At 40.8% G+C, this 16,765-nt stretch overlaps 1 protein-coding gene across 1 annotated transcript in view; it reads right to left on the reverse strand.

The window, feature by feature from the left end:
- Nucleotides 1–16,765, reverse strand: part of sorcs3 (sortilin related VPS10 domain containing receptor 3) — a 238,433-nt gene that overhangs the window by 63,914 nt on the left and 157,754 nt on the right. Inside the window, exons 5-9 of the mRNA XM_037115465.1 lie at nucleotides 14,145–14,218; nucleotides 12,901–12,965; nucleotides 12,117–12,235; nucleotides 8,445–8,534; nucleotides 7,833–8,012 (exon numbers count right to left, since the gene is read on the reverse strand). Of these exons, the coding sequence (XP_036971360.1) occupies nucleotides 7,833–8,012; nucleotides 8,445–8,534; nucleotides 12,117–12,235; nucleotides 12,901–12,965; nucleotides 14,145–14,218 (528 nt within the window). The remainder of the gene's footprint in view (nucleotides 1–7,832; nucleotides 8,013–8,444; nucleotides 8,535–12,116; nucleotides 12,236–12,900; nucleotides 12,966–14,144; nucleotides 14,219–16,765) is intronic.

Raw genomic sequence — 16,765 nt, forward strand, 5'->3', positions numbered from 1 at the left:
AGACTGTGCTGCAGCATCTGTTCAAAGACGTCAAGCACAGATGCTTTCTTATAATCTCTGCTAACATTAGCATGCAAGATTATGAATGGCAAGTGAAAAAATGTTCAACAGAAAAAAAAAAGGTTTGATTTCATTTTATTATTTTTTTCCCTCTCATAAGCGTACTATGACATTGTAATCAGAAACAGGCAACTTTAGCCATCCAAGGGGAGTGACCTTACACTTACTTGGTTTACTGCACATGGAACCTCTACATGACCCAATTTTTGCATTTCAGACAAATTCTAATCAGTGTATTGTCCCTAAACCAAAGTCATGTACAGTTATTTATCATAATTATAGAACTTCAACTTATGATTATTTTCAGTTCAGCTGATCCTTCAGCTCCTTTCAACAATATGCTTTAGACATGTGAACCCTAGCTGACAAACCTTCAGTTTGCCTTCGTCAAACCAACAGTCCAGGACCAACACTCCATTATCCAAAAATAACCATGATAAACATATAAACGGATTTAAGGAGTAGAAACCAGAGACTATACTACTAAACTGTGTCATTACATCATGTACATTTTTCTGAGTGTCACCCCCGCGAAAAGACTTGTTTCAATCTCAGAAGTTTGAGTCTTTCCATCCAATAAACTATCAAGAAGAGTCGCATGATTAAATGATCTTTTCCCTATTCAAGTTACCCGAGCACTAAATCGAAAGTTAGCCAGCTCGGCAGGTGGAAGTCACCAGTGCGCACACTCTGTGGCCTGTGTGATATATTCCTACCTGGGATGTCAACCTTTTTATGCCTCAAAACGCCAATGAGCAGCTTTTATTGGAATGAAAAGGGCTACAGCCCAAAGGCTGTTTCCACATGTTTAGAATGTCCTCGATGTTGCTAGCTGCTGAACACAAGTCCATTATAACCTTCCTTTAAGTATCCTCTGTTGGTCTCAATCACATTCAAAAGGGAATATCTGATTCTTTACAGTGTGGCGGTAATTCTGCATCCCAATTCTGCTAGCTCTTTTGAAGCATAATCTAAAACATGCATCAGTGGACTGCTCGGGACAACTGCAGGAGACCTGGCCTTGTGGCTATGTAGCGGGAGGTAAGGAGCCACTGACCAGAGAGACTGACAGCCTGTGTGCAGGAACAGTCAGTTGTCAGAACTAACCAGCCATGAGCAGCTGCTGTCTGACTCTCTGCAGCCGGACTGGAAACAGGCAGTCTGCTGGAGCTCTGTCATTCAGCAGAAGAACATTCATGGCGCTTTGTAAAAGTTTCTGTGTGGTGCATGGGTCATGAATGAACATGCAGCTTAGAGAGGCTGAGAGGCTCCCCGATGTGTGAATGTCTATGAGGGAGTGTCAGTACATAGCTGTGCTTCATGTGATCATCAAAAGGAAAAAAAAAAAAAAAAAAGATCCAGTCCAGTAGTTCCTCTACAGCCGTCACACAATACAAAGAGTAGAGTCTTAGCAAAACATAGCCCAACTTGTTTGTTTTGTTGTTGTGATTATATTAGGGGTTCTCTCACATGTGAGTAAGACGTGAGGTAGTTAGGTACGATTAGCGATGGCAATGATGTTCTTTCTATTTCTAGTTGCCACTGAGCCTGATCTTTAGCAGCTTGCTAACTGAGGAGCTTTAAGCACAGAGCCCCCCCCGCCGACCCAAAGAAAGAGTGACCAACAGTGCCAGTGACAGATTGTTGTTCAGCCACTTACCAAGTATCACAAAACCTTTAAAAAGAGGCACTGTGGGAGTAACACGCTCCTGTGGCCGCTAACGTTAGCACGACAGCCCCTGAGCTGAAAAGAGCTGTGGCAGCAACAGCCTTCCTTGTCAGTTTAATATTAGCATAGCAACCCAGAGTAACTGTCACATGGGGTAGCTCTTGTGGACTGAGGTACGTCTGTGACGATACCTGATAATGGCATTCGGGCATTTACCAAAGTATTTTGTTTATGTATCTATTATGTATCTATCTATGCATCTAAAATCCTTAGAGAGCTTGTTGAAAATAGCAAACTAGCTACTAATACATCTATAAACAGGCGATTGAGAGCCATGGGGCCAACTGAAAACTGACAAGTATACTCACTCATATCATATCTAAAGCACAGACATGCTCACAAATGAACATGTGCTGCCAACCGTTAAAGTAGGCCTGTTACATAGGCTAGTGTCTTACAGCGCAGTGAAGTATAGTGAATCCTTCGCACCAATTACTCTGGAAGTGGCACCATTTGAAAAGGAAAACAGCAGACAGGATATTCCAGCCAAGAGTCCTTATAATAGTACATACAAAATTATCGTTTTGTTTTACATAATTTTTTTGTAGCATATTCAGAAAAAAGGTTGGCTGCTTGGGACTGCAGTGTTTTTCTCCAACATCATCATTACCAAATAATGGCCCCTGTGGCAGCTGTGTTGTTGACTGATGACCCTGGTGGCGACTCTGGTATAAAGTCAAGCAATGGCCCTGGCGGTGGCTCTGCTGTGGAGTTGACTGACGCCCCCTGAAGAGGTTATGAGTTAACCAATCTCCTCGGTGGTGGCTTTGAGACAGTTGTTGGCCTTTACGCTGGCTCTGCTGTGGAATTACCTTGGCTAGCTAATCCCGAGCTGCTCCCAACAAATGCAAACACATTCTGTCGGATACTGGCTGGAATGCTCAGGTGAGCATTGTCTGACAATTTGAGTTTGACTTGATATTTTTAGATATCACCAAATACCTATAGGTGCTCACTGTAGAACAGGTTGATAGTTAGGTCTAAATCTAATTTGAAAATCATTCAGATCAGGTCATGTATCTCCTGATTGGGCTGCTAATCTAAATAGTAGAATTTAGGGTTCATCTTAATGCAGCGGTTACCCGGGGTAGACCACAGAGTTGGAGGCATTTTCTGAGAATTGGTCGTTACAATGGATCCCATGTACATAACAGATAATAATCTGATCCATTGTTAATATTAAACATTTTGATTTATTCTGTTTTCTACAGAGTGAAATCCACTGTGAATTTACTTTAAAAACCGAGAAAGCTTTGATATACTGTAGATCTAAACAGTCACCTCATTAAAATCTACACTGACAACTCAACCCCTAACCACCCTCTGAAAGCACTGCTGTCATGGCAGTGAGCAGGCATATATTAAGGTCCGCATAATGAGCTGTGGTTAATAGATAATAAGGCCTTTTAAGTCCTTATCAGGCTTACTGACATTAATAAACCTATATAACTATTAAAAATAGCATCATAAAGATGTTTTGTTTTTTTATAATTGTGAGATTTAAAGTTTAAATAAAGTCCATAATGAAGCGTTTATTTACCTCCCCTGGCATTGTTTTCACTTTAAATCTGATAACTGCAAAACCATAATTAACTATAAATGAATACATAATCAATGATGTATAGATCTTATTAAAGATTAGAAAAAGCATAGAAAAGTTTCAGCAATGACATAAAAGGTAAATACTGTGAGTTAAACTAAGGAAATGTGTTTGTAATATTAAAAACAATCATAAATAACTTTTATGAATGTTCTTAGGCAGTTATAAACTGTTACACATGTTCTTAGAAGTCTGTATATTTGCCTTATAATTGCATATTAACCATGTTTATTATGGTTAATTGTTATCATTAATAACAATTGTACATATAGGCTTATTAATGTCAGAACGCAACTTCTAAAGACATACAAGGGTGTTACAACTTATTAACTAACTCTTACTGTAAGAACCTTAATATCAAGCACTAAATGAGAGAGGTTGATTTTCAAGTTCTTTTTTTGTGAACTTAATGATCACATGAGACAAGTAAAGCCCATGTTAAAACATGGCTGCCAAAAATGATTATATGCCAATTTCTGTTTAGTGAAGATTGAGCATCATTATTGAACAGCTGGGAGTCACCAATGATTTAATGCGAAGCAATTAAGTATTCTGTGATACATTATATGGCTCCTTTGTTGGATCACAGCTCTGTGGGTTTAAGTGTGCTGGCAGGAAAAAACACGATGGGCAACACCATCTTGAGTATTTGTATTATGCCGACAATCTCATACTCTCCACCGACATCAATCCAATTCATGTCTTCAATCAATCATTCCGTGCTGTTGTGGCAAGGTGTGAGCGAGATTAATGAGTTTTGATGCAGTGAACCCAAGCCAATCAGAGTGATAATTGTCAGAGAGCCACCTGCTGAACCACCTCTTAGATTGAGGGGAAATATAGCGGGGTGATATTGAGCCCTGATGTCGACGGAGAATTAGTTTGCACAACAAAAGCTCATAATTACTGAAATCGCCCTTATCCAGTCTGATTGACAATAAAATAATCTGTCTAATTTGGAAAATAATTGTGCAATTTTCTGTGTGGAAGTAGGATAATTGATTTCAGGCTGGATGATACGAAACGAAAAACACACACACACAAAAAAAAAAAAAAAAAAACAGAGGCCCTCTGGGAAGAAGAAAAAAAAAATACTTTCATATACTTTGCTGTCTCCCTTCTGGTGTGACTGGATCTGCAGCTTCTCTCTGGAACATTAGGTCTGTGAAGTGCACTTTGTCAGGGTCTAACAACAGTAAATGGGATGAGTCCACAGCATACATCTTCCCTTGTTTGATTGCTCTGATTTATCAGAGACAGCAGTGTATCATCTATCTCTTGTTCTGATCAAGAGCGGACTTGTGACCGTGTGACAAATGTAATTAAAATGCCATCTCATGCTGCATGGCAGAATGCCTTAAGTACAGCTGCATAGTAATAAAAGCCACACACACACACACACACACACACACACTCACTCACTCACACACACACACTCAGAGACACACATACACCACATACCGTGCAGGGAAAGTAATGGCATTGTTAATTACCACACCACCGCCACTGCTGCTGGCCAATATCTCACCTCCTTCACTCTCTCAGTCACACCTGCCAGTGTAGGAGTGATAAACTGGGTGCAACAGGGAGCGGAGAAGAAGGGAATTCTTCTTTCCTGCTATGAATGCTAATGCAAACACATACAGTAGCTAGCCAGTGAGCTAACAAGGTCATTACAAGTCCAGAGGTGCATGGCAGTGAGCCCCATTAAGCATGTTTCTTCATACTGTATATGTCTGCTGTCAGGAAGACGGATGACCACAGCCTGTAATGCACAACCATCCATATAAGACAAGTAACTGTGACCAGACTACTACAGCCAGACTGTGTATGTGTGATGAAAGCAAACTATACAAAACAAAACAAAAAAATGGCTATAGCCATTACTATGTGATTGAGCTGCACTGGTTGATGTATTTATGTTACGTTATATATGAGTGGATCAAATGACTACAGATGTTTCTCCTCTCAGGTGATGCCATTGTTGTGGCATTAAAGGGGATCTTTATTTCATTCAGCTGATTTTGCATTAGCTGCGGTGCACACAGACAACTACCAGGTGGCACATGTGAGCAGTCCAGACTGCGAGTTTGAAATAACTCTGTCTGTATCTACAGAGGGTCACATGGTAGAAAAAAAATAAATCAGCGTAAATCCATGCTCTTAAATTCACAACCCCTGCACACAGATGTTGCCTGACATTCCTAGCTTTCTACATGGAGTTAGCCTTTGATAGTGATCAATGAACAATAAAGATGACGCCACCTCCATTTGATGTGAGTATATGAGCCAAACACTCTATCTAACTGGACTCAGTGTTGCTGCGGAAACGCAGCAGCAAACAGGTCATATGAAAGGAGAAACATCTGTATGGGTTAGGAGTAGCTAATAGTGTCAAATCCACAGAGAATTATCATCAAACTTTGCATTGTGTTTTAGCATCATTCAACTCAGTGTTTTAGGTTCCAGGCTGCAACTTTTCTGTTTCAGTTTACTCTCATCAAACAAATGTCCATCTGTAAAAGGTTAGGGTTAGGCCAATATTAACATTTTGAACTGATTTAATATGGGGCTGCTTTAGAAACTTTAACACTAGGCATCACGTTTGATGTTACCTAGTGAAACATAATGAAATAAAATAAGACCGAGGACTTGTATGAGAAAAGATGGCAGGCAATACATTTCAAGTGTATATGGGAACCTCGCAAGTTAATGAGTTTTTCACAACACGTTGCCACGGGGCTTGATTGGTCCGGGACCTGCCAGATTAGGACTGGCACCTATTTGTTAGGACCTGGCACACTGTCACTAACAAATAAGTTTCATATTATATTGAATGGTATCTTTTATTTCATACTTAAGTTTCTTAAAAATCACTCGTGTGCCTATTTTGGAGGCATTTCAAATCAGATTTTAAAAAGAGATATACTAGAGAGGGAGCATGTCACACAGTGATGCCTGAAGTGTAATTAAAGCTGTGTGTTTAGTGCATGAAACACAAGCTGAACTGGCATGTGGTTCATGCTTTTCAGTGTCTAATCATTCTGATTACTATAAACCCCACAAGTGAGTGGGTGTCTGTGCTGTAAAATGATCAAACGAGTAGGTTAGCTGCAGATGTTTGTAGAAACTTTTATCCCTAATTCCCTTTCTCCCATTGTAGCAATCCACAAACTGGGATGACAAGTCTATAGGGAGGTGAAGGGATAGTCAAGGAAAGAGAAAAAAAGAGGGGTAGAGTGTATGTGCAAACAGTAATGTCAGAGCTTAATCTGGATCTAGGATCTCCCAAATTGGAACTGGCAACTATTTGATAGGCACCAGCAAGTCCTTTGTCACTATCAAATAAATATTGTTTAATATTTAATGTTATCTATCCTGCCCTTCTTTTATTTCCCACTGAAGTGTCTCAAAAGTTGTTGTCTGTTTCGCAGGCATTTTAATTCTGATTTTACGCTGAGAGGAAATAGTCCTGTCACGCAGTGACACCAAAGCACTAAGCTCTGAGTGTTGTGTGTGAAACGTGAGCTAAGCTGTCATGCGATTTATGTTTTTTTAGTGTCTAAATTCTTTGGCATATTATCACTGTAAACCTCACAAGTAAGCAATTGTAGCAGCCCACAAACAGGGAAGATGAGCTGACAGGGGGGTGAAGGGACAGTCGAGGAGAGACAGAGAAAAAAAAAAAAAGCATGTGCAAACAGTAATGATAATCAGCTGTTACTACACACCTCTCCCTGCTGATTTTGAGTGATTATGTTGAATTCCCTGATTAATACATGTAAATAAATAATTCAAAGGGACAACAACTTGCATTTTGTTATACAATCCTGTATTGTAGGATGACAAATACACTGATCCTTAACTTAAAATCTTTAGTACATCACAACAAAAGAGAGGGAGCACTGCTGCTGACGTCAGCCACAGACTGCTATCTCTTTCCACCTACACCTGACAAATGCCGGTTCAGTCGGTCAGCATAAAATCAAACCAGTGCAACCTTGTGCACAGGACATGACTGGCAAGTCTATATCCAACACTAGTGTGAGGTTATAATATTTGTTCAAGGGATTTATACTGCAGGGTTTTTTAGAAGCTGGAAAATTCAGCAGCGGCAGCAACAGCAAAAGTATTGTTGGTTCACAGCAGGGTTTCAAATAACAACCTTATTGATACACCCATCTGAGTTATTGTAGGGTAATTTTGTGCAATAGGACCATACTTTGAAAAAAATAAATATAGAATGTTTAACCATGAGCTTTAACAAAAAAACTTTTTTGCTCAGTTGTGTGTTGGTAGATACATGTCTCTGTAATTTGTAGCTGTTCTCTGTAGTGAGAAAGCGAGTCCCTGTATCCTCCCTCCTAACTTTGAATCAGTCAATGAAAACCTAACTGTACTGTATGTGTCCCTCCAGGGGAAGCATTTTCATCCAGTGCCTACCTCATAGAGGTCCAGCATCTGGTTCCCTCCAATGCCCCTAGTGGTCTTGACATTTTCCATGGCCAAGGTGAAGTAGATTCCTCTGGTGTCGGACAAGTAGAGGTTATAGGTGTCGTTCTGGTTCCATTCCTGCACCGCCGCAAATACCTGCTTCTCATCAGTACTGACAATGTGTAAATCCTATCAGGGAGCAGGGAGAGATTAAGAGGAGTTATGACCAGAGGCAGAGAAGTGACGGATTAGAACATGCTGACCCCATGGGACTGGTCATAAGATCAATGCTGTGTTGTGAATATAAATGGTGGAGAAACATACTGTAAAATGAAGCTCACTCAGGGGCTCGCCCTGAGTGTGCCACCACTGTTAGAAATATAACTTGAAAAAGGACAGTGTGCCAGCTTTAAAGGGGAAATAAACCAAAATGTGTGACTTACAACAAGCTATATTAAGCCACAGGCATGTCACCCTCTTCCTTCACAGTTCACAGCATCACATTTAAAAGCATTTAGGAATGGGAAGACTTAATTAGGTCTATGATTAACTGATTCTGTGACATTCTCAAATTAAAACAGATTTTTATGATTCATGCACGTGAACAGTGAAAGCACTTACCTTAGGCAGGGAATATTTGGGAAGTTTGGTTTGTATAAATGACTCCCTCTTGTAGGACACATAATAGGTGGCTCGTCCAGATGTAGGAACCTACAATACATGAAGTACAATCAATTGTATATAATCAATATAACACACAGTGTTCACTATTTTACCTGGAGCTTTGGTTTTATTCTAGGGCCCTGACACATCAAGCTGAACCGTTGGCCAGTGTTGGAGCCTCAGTGGCTCTAGTTTTTGCAGCGTATCGTAACGACGTGTTACGTATCTGCAGTCCTGTGCCTTGTGGTTTCCTTTTTTGAATGAGGAACACAGTCTACTGCTAACTTTTTGTATGGAGAATTACTTTCCCTCAGTCAGGAGCAGAAACACACAAGCTAGTTGGCCTTCAGCCGGAGCCTCTGCCGTGTGTTCAAGAGCACTTTTTTGGCTGATAAAATGCGACTTGAGAAGCTGTAACACTCAGCCTCCATCACCACCTGTTCTTTGATGGCAGTTAGCTGTATCTGAACCCTCAGCATTTTTAGCAACGTATTAATTCTCTTTTAGTTTGCACTCTTTCTCTTAGAACTGCTGCGATGGAGCTCCGCTGTCCACAAATGCGGCAGACACCTTGGATCATGGCCTCATGTGTAACCTCTTTGCTGACACCATGTGACACCACATCATGTTTTCTCCAGTCATTTATGTGTCACATCAATCTCTCCCACTCTCTCTCTCTCTCTCTCTCTCTCTCTCTCTCTCTCTCTCTCTCTCTCTGTTTATCCTGCTGGCTTTCAAGGAACTGCTGGATACACCGGGTATTTCTTTTTTTTTCTTTTTTTTTTTTTTTTTCCATTTTACACTTAGCCATTTATAGCGATCTCCTGCCTTGCATTCAGAAGATGCTGCCCTATCTAGGTGTCGATGCACTTAGTGGTTTCGAAGTGGACTTTGGTAAATATCTTGTAGGACAATCAATAGTCTCATTATTCTTTGTCAAGATAAATCTTTAAGTTGCCTAACCGGGCTTCATCTGCCATTGAGGGTGGGGGAGAAAGTTGTCTGTAATGGTCTACACTCCAAGCTGTTGGTTGTTAGCGTATGCAGCAAGGAAACACAGGGTCGGTGGGTGCTGGAGAACTGTCATTAGCCTCAAGGCCGCAGAAGTCAAGCGCTTTACACACACACACAGACACAAAGAGTTAAGTGAGACTGCAGCTCCATAACACAATGTTCACTCTTATCAACACTGACATGAAATTCATTAGAGGAAAACCTTCAAATCAAACTTCTGGCTCTCCACTGAAGAGAAGTGATATTGGTATTAATGTTGTATGACAGGACTGATTCTTTTACTGATCATGTAAGTGCTCTGAATGGCTCAGAGGAGGGAAAACAAGCTCTGGGAGGAGATGTAGTGGGCTAGCACTGCAGAGCAGTCCCACATGCAATTGAGTGAAGGAGCAGGAGATCGATGGATGGGTAACCAGAGGCGGTTTGAACTTTAAGAGGAATTGGTGTGATTGATTTTTTTTATTTTTTTTTCCTCCAATCCCTTTCAGGTCTTTCGTCTGTGACGTATATGTGTTAAAACGTGGAGGTGCTTGAATTGAGTAGGAGGTTTAGTTGAGTGCGAGTGAGTTTACTTGAAAGACTTAGAGAGGTCAAACGGGATGGAAGGTTTTGTGCAGAACAACTCTATTTCTTTGTGTAATGTGCTGCCAAGGCTACTACGGCTTCCAGTGAAAGGTCTTGCCTGTAGGTAGCTCAGGTATGTAAGAAGCTGAGAAATCCCTCTTCTCTACTGAATAAAACATTTAGTGGGATCAAAAAGCTGGACGAGCATGGTTACAAGTACTACTACAAATGTTACAACTGGATATAAAAGGCATGATTTTGTAACCGTTACTGTTGGTATATCCTATGGTATACTATCCCAAATATATTACTGCAAATTTAATTTACAAGCACATTTAGTGCAGCTGAGTGATTCAGGGTAACAGGGTTTCTGCAAGCTGACTTCAGGCTGTGTGTTGGACTATAGAAAGTCAAAGGGATCACGGTGCGGAGGATTTTATAAATGATGATTGCCAGGATGAAAAAGGGAAGATTTTTGGAGGACGCGGGTCATCTAGTCTCACAAGCAAGTGAGTGCTGAGTGTCAAAGAGCAGCAAGTTCTGGAAATAGTGAAGCTTATCTGAAGACTGCTGGAGGTCACAGGACCAGCAGTTGCACACTCGAGCTAGTGTTGGTTATAAAGCCACCTTGGAGTAAGATATTCTTAGAAAATGCGAAGGAAAAAAGACATAACCAGATCCCCCCCCCCCCTCATGAAATCAAGCACCACAACAGCTGGAGGTAAATTTAAATACAAGTGGTGTTATTGTGGACTGGCCATGTAATTAAGCTGACTTTACATGTTTAAATTTAAATGTATGAAACCGCATTCACACAGTGTCAAAGACAATAATGTTCACACTGCAGAGATAAAGAAAAATACAACCGATAAATTGGACAAACTGAATTGAGGACATTAGAGTTTCAGATTTTTCTGTCGCACAAATCATGATTAATGTGACACCAGGCAGAAGCTAGGATGAATAATGACACTACTGTGGCGTAAAAAACAAAGCACAAATGTTCAGTTGAGTAGGACTAAAGGGATTTTGACATGTTTTCTGTGTGCCATGCACAATCATATAGTGCGTAATGGAACTTGTGTGTAGAACATTAAGTTGAAAATAGAATTCTAGCTAAAGAAGCAAAGCTCAGCTCAAGCAATATAATAAGTTATTATAAGGTTTTTTTTTTATGTTTATGTTTTTTATTTATTCCATATGTACAACAGCTAAGCTAGTTATAATGGCTCCCCATAATTTAGATACATTTTCACATTGATACTATCTAGACTGTCCATGTACAAGGTAGAAACCAAAGTGTGGGAATTCTTAATTTCTAAGATGCATTGCAATGCAGACGTGGAGGTCTCTGCATTTACGTAGTGACAGAACACCATCAGAAGTTTGCAGGCTACACAAGATTACAGATTACCAAATTGTTGATTTTCTGACCTCTGCTGGACAATAAACCTGTGAGGTGACATTGTAACATCGCTCTCTTGCACTGAATTGCAGGCAACATTACTCTAAGGTCAGCAGCGAGAGATAGATGAATGCACCCATTACGTTGAAAGTGGCTGTCTCGTTAACATTTCAGATTTTATTAACAAACTTGGAGGCACAAACTGGACAAGATGCACAGTGTGCTTAAAATCTGCCTCACAACAATTACATACAGTGATACAGTTATACAACAGAATCGAGGAACCACATTAGTGGTGCTCACCCTGCGCTAATGACAGAAAAGAATACAGTGGGCAAAGCTAACAAGCCATGAATTGAGGAGGCGCTGTGAATTCTGCCGTCCAGCTTTATAGAGGTGTATGCAGCAGAGTCATGTTTGTGATGTTTTCTAATGTTATTTATTGACATGGGTATAATAGACAATGGTTTTGAAATGACTTAAAAAATGTTTTTTTTTTTTGTTTTTTTTTTAATTGAAGGGGAGGTGAGATACATTGTGATGTGTTGAGAATCGACGACAGGTGAATGTAATCAGTTCAAATCATGAGGCTGGTACAGATTCATGCCTCTACACAGTAAGATGGGCTGACAGAAAGAGAGTCGTACCTGTATGAATATATAGTCATCTTGAACCACCAAAGAGCTGATGTCGATGTATCCAGGGAATGGATAGTTCCTGTTCGCTTCTGTGCACATCTGAGCTCTGCACGTGACATACTGCACATCTGTCGCAGAGGAAGACACACCGAATGCATGACAGGTTCATAACTGCTAATTTTAGTATACTTCTTTCAGTACAATAAGTAACCTGTTGAAGGCATACATTTTTCTGTGACAAGCAACACATCAAGGGCATTTTTGAATGGTAGCTGCTTTTCACAATTATAACCTATAGATAGTTAGTAGCTTTCAAGGGATATCCTTTATACTTGAAATGTGTATGGTTCTGCTCCACATGTCTGCGCAGTCTGACACTTTCTCGGATTAATTTGCATCTCTTTTATTCCTATCATGTGTAGAAACCACAAACAAGCATCTCCGCCTGTCAATCATACCACAGTTATATGGGGGAAAAAAAATAAATAAAAAATGCTTATAACTCAGAGTAGTGCTACTTTGACATCACAGGCAGGCATAAACAATTTCACCTGTGTCACCTATGGAACACCCTAGTGGTACTTCCATTCGGAGTTATAGAGCTGACATTCAGCCAGTGAAAGGAAGGAGAAGAAAGGCCACAATAATCAAGAATCATGCACTGGGTTTATTGGTGGGGCGCGTCAAGGCTGTTTCCCTGGGGATGTCTTCATTTCTCTAGAAGGAATTCAGTCCTATAGAGACCTCTTCATGACTCCCCTTTGATGTTTATGTGTGTGCAGGAGACACTCACTTCCATCTGGTGTATGAGCCTCCATGTGGACCAGATCTGGCTCCTTGTCTAGGCCTGAGACAGACCTTGGAGAGAATGACAGACAGTGGAAGAATACATTATCTGAATGACAATGAATATAAAAGGAATGTAGATGGGAGAAAAAAAGAAGAAAGAGAGCAAAGGAATTCTGCTCCAGTTAGACCTGTGTTTTTAACCTAGTAAGGAATATACAGGATTTTCCCCATATTCGAAATGCCACATCCACAGCAACTCTGGGCAGACATACAAATAAAGTCTAATCAGTGACTGCATGTTGCAGGGTCACCACGCTGTCTGACTGTGAGTATATCTCTGGGTGGAATCTTGCTTTCTTGCTCATTTCACTGCTGTGGATTAGACCGGATGGACGCAGCTTTCCCATTGCTGCGACATTTCGTATCCCTTGGAGGCTGATGAAGCCATTGTCTAAATGCAGCCAACTGGAGGGATGCCTAGCCATTGCTAGAGGCCCATCCAGTGTTTAGATGTCCTTGAACGGACTTTGGCAGTAAAGGGCAAAGCCAATGCGATGGATTGTGAACGTTATTTAGGATTATGCCACAACGGCACGGAAGCAGCTCCAGATTTATGCAAGTTACAATGGATTTAGCCAACGGCAAACCCGGGCACACCCCGGTCACCTCAGCGAGGGGGTGAGGAGCGATGAGCTGGAATAGATCCGGGCCTACGTTTCTGATGAGTGTGCACTTTCAGACATAGTAGTTACACTGCAGGGGGAGTGAGCCTCAGACGTGAACGGATAAGAAGTGACAGGGACGTCCCGGATCCATTATTAGTCATAGCCCCTCATACTGTACGTAAGCCTCTGCATCAGCATCTGTACAAAAAAAAAAAAACAACCCCCTCTCCTCTGCGACTGATGTAAAATAGTAATTGAATTACTTATGTGCAGTGTGCCTGATATGAGCAGGGCGCGTGTGAGGGATGAAGTGCAATGCGACATGTCCTCGGATGCTGAATGCAAAGCGTGCTGCGAAAGGAGATTAATCTCTGCCTGATTGTATCAAGCGGTGCAAAATGTGCAGAATTTCAGCAGCACCACCAGTCAGTCACACACCTTGTTCCAAGCCATCAATATCACTTGCTCAGTCGCACAGAACACTAGCAACAGTTTCTGCATTCCTGAGTAAACAAAACTTCGGAGAGGAGGAGTGGAGCAGAATAAAAAAAAGAGCGCCGAGACGTGGAAAAGGATGACTCACCAGTAGAATCTGTTCGGCGTGACATGCTCATGGATGAGCTGCCATTTTCTCCCAAAGTCCACAGAGCTGTACAACTGTGGAGATATCAGAGAAGACAAAGAAAGAAAAAAAAACATCCTTGTTAGCAAGAGGAAAGCATGTTTCTGCAGTGCAGCTTCTAATTAGACTGGCTGATTTAAAAGTTGCAACAGTGACGAGCGAGTGTGAGACATGGCTGGATAATTCTAAGGTGGAGGTTAGCCTGCGGCTGTAAAGCATTATCAGCAGAGCTCGGCTGACACGGCGCTGAATGGCTATTATCATTATCAACTGGCCATTTAAGCTAACGTATTGTCAGAGACGTAGGCATCTTTATTCCACCCCCCCCCCCTTTACAAATTAGAGCTATGGGTTTTGAAAAAGCTCTTTATGGAAATAACACATTAAAACTGAAATAGATATGACATTAATGTGGCCGATTTTAGCTTTATCGGCAAGTAACTCAGTTTGATTCAGTAGGGTTTAGTCTGCTGCGGTGTGAAAAACAAGTGTTGAAGATGAAGCTGGTTCCTGAGCGCCTGATAAAAAAAACAACAGTCCCACAGAATGAGCGCGCATGAGTCCAAGGAGTAACGTTTAGCTCAGTCGACATGAAGGTGGAACAGTAAGTAGCCAGTGGCACAATTCACTGGCAATGTACTGATTACATTTTGTGGTACGCGGGTGAACAATTAATAAACCAGGAGCATTTCCCAACGCTGGATTGATTTGATTGATGTTGCTCACATGTGCCCCTTTATACCTCAGTGTCCGTGCTTTGTTATTTTCTCGCAGCGCAGTGAGTCGGTGGCCACAGACGAGCTCTGTGTTAATGCTCCCACTTGTTGCTTTTTATCACAGCAAATCTGACACTCACTCTGATAAAAGGATGCACATTTGTCAGCCGCCGCAAATTAATTTGTCAGCTTTGCATGGAAAAATCTATCTATGTCCACGGGAGTGTTTTCCATTTCAAAATGACATTGCCCCTATTGACACTGTGCCCTACACTGGCAGATGTTAGCAATAGTCTGCTTTTAATTTGAAATTGGTGATATTCTTTGGACTTCACACGTGGATGTCAAACTGGATCAAATAATTAAAATTCCACCATTTAATCAGCATTTGAAGGCAATGTGTCTATTTGGAGTGCTTGACAATGATAAGACAATGATAAGCAACGGGAGATGACTGCTGCATCTAGTGTCCTATATGTGGTCAAGGTGGATCTACTGTTAGCTGTGATCAAACATTTTTCTAACCTTTATGGAACTGAGAAGAGTATAATATAAAGCCCCTATAGGCGTCTGTTCTACAAAATATTTGATTTCTGATGTAAGAGCGTGGCAGGCAGGGTCCATCATCACTTCGGACGGTGACATATGATGCCAGTGGGCAGGCTGAGCCTCTCCTCTCTCCATTCATCAGTTCAATGACATCTTAAATTTTAAAGCTTCTGAGCTGTCACAAAGTAAGCTTCATAGTTTCCCACTCACTACGATAAATCAAAAGTGCAGCCAGCCAGCTGCCACGCCACCGATGGAGCCGGTGACAGCTGAGGGTGCCGACAAAGGACAGCAGCACAAATGGTGATTGAGGAAATACAGAGCAGTGCACGTTACTTAAATGCTTCTATTCACACAGATCGAAGGTTTAGAAAACCTTTGAGTTGCTCTGACTCGTGCATCAAGGTGTGGGTAATGTTGGACATTCAGCTTAAGGTGCTGTGAAATGCCAGAGTAGTTTGTAGAGGCTGAGCAGATGTATTTGCATTTTATTTTTATGAAAAAATAAATAAATAAATAGTACTCATTGACATTTTTTTTTTCCACAACAAGAACAAAAAGAAAAATCAACTTTGAAGGGGTTATTATAATATTTGATAAATGAAACCTGAAAATGTAAATAACAAGGAAATGTATTACAATTTTCATCAACAAGTAAAAAGTGAAAGATCACATGAAATAATGCAAACTGACATTTTTTTTTTAAAGGAGTCTATATCAGTGACTCATAAGCATCTGCATAATGATGTGTAACACACTCCAGGTAATTACCTGTAGCACTGATGCTAAATATGTCTTCTTCAGAAGATTTAGCTGGGACGCCCTGGTGGCGTAGCTGCTAAACATGAACTGCAAAAGTCTTTGTTTGCGACTGACTTTTGTAAGATCTGTTTTCCCTCCATTGCCTAGCTGACTAGCTGGGCAACTAGTGCTGTCTAAAAAAAAGGCAATGCCAGTAGTGTTAGCTGACATTCTTTATTCTTCTTCTGTCTGTCTTAGAGGGAAATAAATAATGGATTTAAGGATTTTTTATTCAATCCACAGTTCCACTTAAAAAAAAAAATGAAAAAAAATAGGAATATAAATGAACCTTATGAGCAAAAGATCTGGGAATCATAAACATAACAATACGACAAGCTGGTATACTGCCACTCATTTTGTAAACCAATGTTAACATGACATTATTACCAATGTGTTGACAGTAATGTATGCTGAAGGCATATAGGCATATTGAGCAGGTTTTGCTTCAGTACTGTTAGCTTGGAGTTATGTAGGGATATTGGATATCAGTATATTTGTATAGGGAATATATCTTAA

This window comes from Acanthopagrus latus, chromosome 1 (assembly GCF_904848185.1).
Source record: "Acanthopagrus latus isolate v.2019 chromosome 1, fAcaLat1.1, whole genome shotgun sequence".
NCBI lineage: Eukaryota > Metazoa > Chordata > Actinopteri > Spariformes > Sparidae > Acanthopagrus > Acanthopagrus latus.